The 7,950-nt window shown below is 37.4% G+C and overlaps 1 protein-coding gene across 1 annotated transcript; it reads right to left on the bottom strand.

Annotated features, from left to right (window-relative positions):
- Positions 1-332: 332 nt before the first annotated feature.
- LOC147286172 (glucan endo-1,3-beta-glucosidase 2-like) lies at positions 333-4,805 on the bottom strand. Its single transcript, XM_086240375.1, has 4 exons — positions 4,567-4,805; positions 932-2,185; positions 774-801; positions 333-663 (listed from the first exon to the last, which is right to left on the bottom strand). Exons 1-4 carry the CDS (start codon positions 4,622-4,624, stop codon positions 513-515), a joined length of 1,491 nt encoding a protein of 496 aa, XP_086096501.1. The 5' UTR covers positions 4,625-4,805; the 3' UTR covers positions 333-512.
- Positions 4,806-7,950: the final 3,145 nt, after the last annotated feature.

Below are 7,950 nucleotides of genomic sequence, written 5' to 3' on the forward strand. Positions count from 1 at the left end.
TTCTCATGTTGCTGAAGTCATTGCAGCCAAACTCTTTCAGGAGAGTTTACTTCTCCATTAGGGAAACATGTTTAGTCTTTCCCCTGAAAATGAGTGGAGAGTTAAAACCCTAGGAGGGTTCGGCCAAGCTCATGGCTTTCTAGCCATTCCACCTAGTAATAATATGGACTAGGTTCATCCACTTAAAATGAGTGGCTCTCCTTCTCCCATTTAGATCCACTAATCACCATCTTTTTATGGTAAGAATTAACATGTTTGGACTTCATTATGTGAGCCTCAGTTGTAATTTTTTCCTTTTTTTCTCTTCTCTGCAAAATTAAAACAAAACAAGGTGGAGCTTTTAAAAGAATATTAATAAATAGTTGAAGCCCAGGCTCTTCGGCTTGTTTTTTACAAAATTGAGTGGACCAATTCGCTAAAACTACCTGCTCACTCACTGCAAGACCCCCTGACCACCATCTATCTCAAAATTTCTGAAAGTTCCCGATACCATATATGATATATATACCTGTCTACAAGAAAACTGCACAGGTGATGAGAACTTGAATTATCAGTGCAATGCTTGTAAAAGCGTTGCTGTGGAAGTTGCAGGCAGAAGAATCTGTACTTGTGGAATTCATGGATGGAGCCGTGATATTTACCATGGTGCCATTCTTGCCAAGACTGCATGCAAAAAAGAACAGCAATCAAATGGTGCTAATTGCTTTGTACCAAAACAAAAAATAGTGCTAATTGCTCATCTAGCAAAGTGTAGTTAATAAGCAGAATTTTACCTTCCTAGAAATATACAGGAACCATGGCCTGCAGCATTGAAACAGAATTATTAAAAAGATGCATAGTTAAGTAGGATGACCAACTCCAACATAAATATTCATAATAAATAGAACCTAAGACTAAGAGAATGTTGCGTTCTGTAAAGTAGAGGTCTTACTTGGATCTGTGGTGGTGATTGTAGCCACTCCATTGAAGTCACATGCTGCAGAAGTCTTCCCCATCTGATGGTAATAAGTGTCAAATGCATATGTTGCATGCGCAATCACATTGTCCGGTTCATAGCACGGTTCTCCCTGCAATAAAGTTGAACAATCCACCTTGCCAGGTCCACAAGCCCAGTCAAGTGCAGCCTGAAGCATCTTTGGATCAGCACCATCCTTTGCAATACAGAAAGTTTGGTTTGCAGTATCATTTGCTAATACTGCTCCTGATCCTATCAAGCGTAAAATGTAGATAGGTGTCCCATTTGCATCAAACAATCCCCAGTTCTTCTCTGATACGGGCCCAGGTTTCGTATCCTCATTATACAGTTCATAAATGAAAGTACTAACAGCCATTCCAGGATGTTTGGGAGTTCCAGTTTTGTTCAGCACATGCCTTATTAAATTGCTGTTGTAAGTGTTGGCATTTTCTATTGTTGCATCTGGCTCATTAGAATCACCTTTAGAAGGCCAACCTGATTCCGTCACTATTACCGGAATGTTAGTGAAGTTAAGAAAAGCCATTGCATAATATGCTGCGTCAACCATAGCATCAAAAACATTAGAGTAATGAAGAAGTGTGTTGGAATCAACAGCTTCTTTGTTTGGAGCGAGGGGCTTGATGAGTGCATAATCTAATGGAATAACCCCATTTGATTGCATGTAATCGTAGTATGGGTATATATTGACCATGAGAAACGACCCTGTGGACTGCAAGAAATTCAGCATGGGGACTAAAACGGGATCCAATGAGCGGTTAAAGAAGGCTTGGGAGGGTGGGAATGAATCAAGGATAATAGAGGAAGAAAGGGGAGTTGAAACTTTGATTTGGCGATCAAGATTGGATGCCACAAGGGCTGAGTGAATATACTTGAGGGCATTGACAAGGACTTTTGCAGCATTTGGGAGGGTAGTAAGAACCTCCGAGCCAACAGATATGGCTGTGATGTTTGTGGCTGGGTAATGAGCTACCACATTCTGGGATACCCAATTAGCTGCAGTGGAATTCGATTGACCAACTCCAAGGATCTGTTCATTAGGGACAGAAATCATAACTTGAATGCCTGAATTTGCAAGTGCAACAAGCATGGCACGGTCAGCATCATATAAACGGACATGTCGAATTTGCTGAGCTTTTAGGAGAGCTACTACTTGTGTTGGGTGTGGCATGTCTGAGAGGTCTGTTCCTATATTCACACCAATAAATACATCTGCACAAAGGAAATCAGCCGTTGTCATTTTTTTTTTTCTTTTTTCTATCTGAAACATAAATCTGAACTCCAAGTTTCAAGCAAAAACGCATGAGTGGAAAGGAAATGAAATCAACATCTAACAGAGCAATTTGTTTCTTTTACTACTTAAATCTTAGTTGAATTTTAACTGAGAAACCTGCTTTTGCAAGCTTTACTACTCTTGAGAACTAGTACATATGTAGAACTATCTCTTAATTAGAACATATTTGGTTCCCACCAGTTTTGAAAACTGACATAAGCCCAATAAAAAAGGAGCCTCCTCTTCAGAAAAAAACAATATTTGGTGAAGGTTTGGGTTGGTTTGTGACAATTATCTTTGAGGACCAGATAACCAAGGAACTTGACTAAGCTGTAAAGAAAATTAACCAAGTTCAAGTTCCCACATGTGAAGATAAACTGAGAGATTTTCGTTCCCCCACATATTGAATCCAACTAGAAGCATAATCAACCAAATGAAAAATGATATCTAAAATAACAAGTAATTGTTGGACAACCCTTGACCACAATCTGCAGTTAGAAAAATACATGCCACACATCCATATAAGAACGCAATTATTATATATCAACTGCTTTAATATATTGAAATGTTTGATTAAGAATATGCAATTTGTTGGGGGCTAAGATTGGATAACATGAAATCCAATAGGACCTTCCAATTTCCTTGCCTATACCATATTGGAACTTTAGTAGTAAAACATCGATCACAGATTCACAGGAAATTAAAGGACAGCTTCCACTGAACAACTTGTACAAGAAAGAAAAGTAAATTATCCCGTTTAGTTTCATCTAATGCTAAAATTTCAAGATTCTCAAGCATTTATGATCATTGGTGCTTCACTGGAATGAACCAAATAGAACATGATAACTTGACATCTAGCCTACAAATTTCACATGGACATAGATTTACTTGACAGTAGCACAATTTTAGTAGACAAATCTTTGGAGTTTGGACATTATCTAGTATACATATCTAAATTATCTAATTAAACTGTCAAATGATAATCTGGTAATGATGATAGGTACCCTACAAAATCACTTAAAAGGGGTCCACACCATTTAAGAAGGGGAGTGGGATGATGATGCTATGAAGGGTTTTATTTCTTCTTTCTTAGTGATACAAACTTTTGCAACAAAAGATGAAATTGCATAATTACCTATGCTTCTTTGATTGAAAAGAGAAAGTTTGAAAAGTTTGGCTGCACATAAATTCTGATATCCAAGAAAAAATGGCACATTCTTGCAAGGCACTCACTTACCATTTACAGCAAAAGCGGAGTGAGAAATTAGTATGTAATCTCATTCACAATATTATTACCTAAACAGAACTGTGAATACCATATGCATACTAATTACAAAGTATGTTCACATGGGTAACTTGGAAGACAGTAAGAATCCCACTTTATTGGAACTAGGTAGAGCATTATTCCAAGGTAAACTAAACTAATCCAAGCAGGAACCAGCCTTAGGTAGCAGTACTTATGGCATAAAGCAATATAATATTCTGTAACTGAATACAGCACAGTATGTTTTTATGATCCACAAAGTTCTAAGTCCCAAGAAGAAATGCCTAAATTCTGTAACCTTTGACCATTTGCACTACCAATGTAAAGGGTAAAAAAAATTACCCTTGAGCTGGAAGACAGTGATGGTGAATTTCATATTATTATAATATATTACATAATTTTACATGAAAATTGCACAACTTCATGAGCACAAATCTTATATGTACCACTTGATTTTCATATAAAAATTAATTACAGATATGTAATGATGCAGATGAAATTTGTGTGGATTTATGCATATTAAGTTCTGCAAGGGAAGGATCGTTGTTGGATGATTATCTACAATATCAAGAGCATTTTCACTAAATCCTCAACACACATCTGACTGATTTCAAGAGAGAGAGAGAGAGAGAGAGAGAGAGAGAGAGAGAGAGAGAGAGAGAGAGAGAGAGAGAGAGAGAGAGAGAGAGAAGAAACAGAGCCTTCTAGCAATTTAATAAATGACCATCAAACTCACTGCCAAGTGAAGCATAACACACTCATACACAACAAGACACCTTCCCTTTCCTTTCCTAGTTCAACAACCATCAAACATTGTGTTCATGTAATAACAAAAACTCATGGGGGTATTGAGGACGGAGATGAAATAATGCCTCCAAGAGAACACATGGAGATGATGCGAATCATCATAAGCTCTATATATATATATATTCCAATTAAACATATAAAATATCACCCGAATAACATTTAATGCATTGCTGACCAATTAGGATAGAACTCGAACACATTCAAAGAACCCATAGAAAATTAAAATGAATACACAAATAAAGATCTAACCTTCATCAGCTGTAGCAACTGAAACTGCTAAGAGTAAAAGCAAAAGCCTCACAGCCATGGATTTAATCCGCCAAAAACAATAAACCCACTAAAGAATCTGAAGCAAACCCAACAATGTCGCGAGAGAGAGAGAGAGAGAGAGAGAGAGAGAGAGAGCAGGGGAGTGTTAGACTGGAAACATATGAAACCCAAGTGAAGAAGTAAAGTAATGAAGCAAAGGGTGGATTAAAGTTGCAGGGGAATATATCATATCTTGACTGTGGACTCTGGTCTAGTGGTCGGTGGAGAAGTAAGAGAGAGAGAGAGAGGGGGCCCACATATCACGTGGCAATAATAAAGGCAAATCCGACGACCCAGGCATCACATTAGTGGAAAGTTTACAGTAACTAAGCAGAGAGCAGTCTGTTGGTAGTACTTGGTAGTGTGCATGGTAGTGGAGGGGTAGCTACTAGCTGATGAGGAGCCCAAGGCCAAGGCCAGGGGGTAGATTATGTAATTAATAAATACATGTATCATTTTTTGTGCTTGTTGGGTAGCCGTTACACTTACAGCCTTCTTTTGCTTTTTCAGACTTCGTTTGTTACTCTTTTACTCACAATGTTTTGTAGTTTTTGTATTTTTACTCAGATTTTGTCTCTTTGTGTGCTTATGACGAGGAGAGTGTGGGACTACTTTTTGTGCATACAAACAAGCAAACGACTCCGAACTGACCCAGCTGCCCCCAACGGTCATATTCTCCGTCCTTCCCACTTATTTCATTTGTTTCTGTTTTCTCATTTTTCATTCAATTCTTTTTGGGTCTGCATTTTCATTGAATTCATTCTATGATTTATTCTTTTTTTTTTTTTTTGGTAGAAAAGCCCAGAAAAGACCATCTCTCAGAGCCTCGAGGCCCTCAGCAAAGTTAATCGAAGTAGAAAAAAATTTACGGACCCAACTATCAATTATCATAGGTTTTCCATTTTCGTCGCGTAAAATAAACATTTTCTTAATTGTTTGAATTTAATAAACTAGGTTATTACATACATGATTGTTATGGACAAAATTTGTTCACTCATGGATTGAGCTAAAATTGGTCCATATCACTTAAAGGAGTGTTCCCAACTCAGATGTTACAGGAGTTTAATGGATTTTAAAATCCATAGAATCTATCAAAATCCAAAGGAATTGGGTGGAATTCTTATGGAATTTGTTATGTGTAAAAAATGCATTCAAATCCAACCAAATCCATCAAAATCCATTAAAATCCTTCACTTAATGAAATCTATGACTTTTTGAAGACACCTGGATTTTATTAGAATCTATTAAAATCTGAGTTGGGAACACCTAAAGTTCATTAGAATCCATTAAAATCTAAATTGGGGACACCTAGATTTCATTGGACTTTTAAAATCCAATGAAATCTAAGTTGGGGACACCCAGTTAGTTTGGGCTAAAAGAGGTACCACCAAGTAAAGATCCTACTTGGAACTTATGTTGTTTAAAAATAAAATAAAATAAAACATATGTAAAAGAAATCAGACATTTGTGTTTAGTTCTTCTCTATGTTTGGGCATTACAGGACTTAAGTGCTAAAAGTTCTAAAGTATGTACTAAGCTTATTTGCTTCAGGATGTGTTTATGTTGTTCTCTGCAAGTAATTAAAATAAGATAAATAAGTAAACAAATCAAAATTATAGAAGTTAACTATCTCAGGATCCAGATTTGACAAAAATGTCCATTGAAATTGCAGGTCATAGATAGAGATTGTGAAATTCAAACAATGAAATGAAAATAGACTGATAATAAATACTCAATGATTGAGAAAATAAATGCTTCCTTGATTGATTCGCAGTGAGGAAAATACATTAAATTCCATAAATAAATATAAAGAGAGAGAGAGAGAGAGAGTAATAAATAAAGCAGTTAAATATGAAAGAACGAAAAGGTTGCAATGAGATCAACGCATTAACAAAAGCACAAAGAGAAGACAAAATGAATGATCAAGTCATTTGACAGAGAAATTTTAGAAATAGATCTGGGTTTTTGTGTGAGTTGTTGGAGAGAGCTTCAATTTTCTTCTAAAATTGTATTTATAGTGAGATAAGGCTCCGAAACCCTAGCTGATTCTTCTTCAGATTGCTGACACGTGTACGATTTTGAACAAGCTTAAGAATCTCGGTACCCGTGACTTCACAACTGCAGCCAGCTTTTGGACAGCTTTATATGGACGCATGTCACTGTTCTAATGGCCTCATCTCTTCATAATCCTCTCGGCTTGGTCTAGTCGAGAGTTTCTCTCGCCAAGGCACCTCTATTCGCCTGAACCTTCCTTCATGGGCCTTGAACTTGGGCTTTAGTTGAGTTGGCATCATCTTTGGGCTAATTTCTTCTCAGAACTTCTCCTCTGGGCTTCGGGTTTATGCCACCTGAAAATCATGGTACAAACATTGCCCCCCAAGTATGAGAGATGCTTGAACTAGTCGAGAGATTGAAGACTTCATTAAAATAAAACTGGGCGAATAAAGATCTTGGCGAACAAAAGGACTTAGAGATTTCCTGTTTTTCATTTGCCCTGGGCAAAAGACTTGCTAAGTAAGGAAACATTAATCTGTTTCATTAAATGCTCACAGTAGCTTTTTTGCACACCTCGTGCCACGTGGCGCAACCTAACTGGCCACATATGTCCTTGTATTGCAGAGGCGGCGTCACCTTCTTTCTGTCCTAAAACCTTTGGCGGCATGTCTCTTCATCGTGAAGCGTGATTTACTACTTGAATCATTATCGCTCTTTCATTAAAACTTCATCATCACCATCCTTAATCAATTTCAAACCCCTGCAACTTCTGAAAATAAATTACCGTTTGAGCCAAACTTCATACCTTTTCAGATATCTTACCTTGAGACTATAAATTGAGAACTTAGCCATTCTTGCATTCTTCATGCTTCCAAAAACTCTAAGAGCTTAGATCCTGTCTTGAATTCTCTTGAATTTTCTCTAAGAGCTCGCATTTGTTCTTGAGTGTTTCTTTTCCTCTTAAAAAACTCAAAACTTCAGATTCTTTAAACTTTCCCCTCTTTGTAATCATGGTTCATGTTCGATTCGCTAAGGCATCTGGAAGAATTGAGAAAGACGCAAAGGCTTTCCATGAGGCCATTGCCTCTTACTACACTCCTGAAGCCCTTGTTGATAAAGTGAACATATTTTCTGCCATCGTCCGCAAGGAATTTCTTGGTTATGCAACCTGCCTGGGCCCCTGCTTCAAAGGCGATATGCCCCCCAGACTTTCTGAGGCTATAATTCAAAGATTATTCTGTGTTCCATTCTGGTGGTCGATGGGGAGGATCATGGACGACCCAAAAACCTCAAACGTTTTGGCCATCAACTTCAAAAAAGTGGATCAAG

The sequence above is a fragment of the Dryas octopetala genome, chromosome 4 (genome assembly GCF_963921425.1).
Source record: "Dryas octopetala chromosome 4, drDryOcto1.1, whole genome shotgun sequence".
Lineage (NCBI taxonomy): Eukaryota > Viridiplantae > Streptophyta > Magnoliopsida > Rosales > Rosaceae > Dryas > Dryas octopetala.

What these genes read in the sequence shown, in the direction of transcription:
- LOC147286172 (XM_086240375.1), bottom strand. Translation starts at nt 4,624, where the DNA reads ATGGCTGTGAGGCTTTTGCTTTTACTCTTAGCAGTTTCAGTTGCTACA. An exon ending in AATCACCACCACAGATCCAA is followed by an intron (nt 802 to 931) that starts GTAAGACCTCTA and finishes TCAATGCTGCAG; the next exon opens with GCCATGGTTCCTGTATATTT. An exon ending in TCCTGTATATTTCTAGGAAG is followed by an intron (nt 664 to 773) that starts GTAAAATTCTGC and finishes TTTTGCATGCAG; the next exon opens with TCTTGGCAAGAATGGCACCA.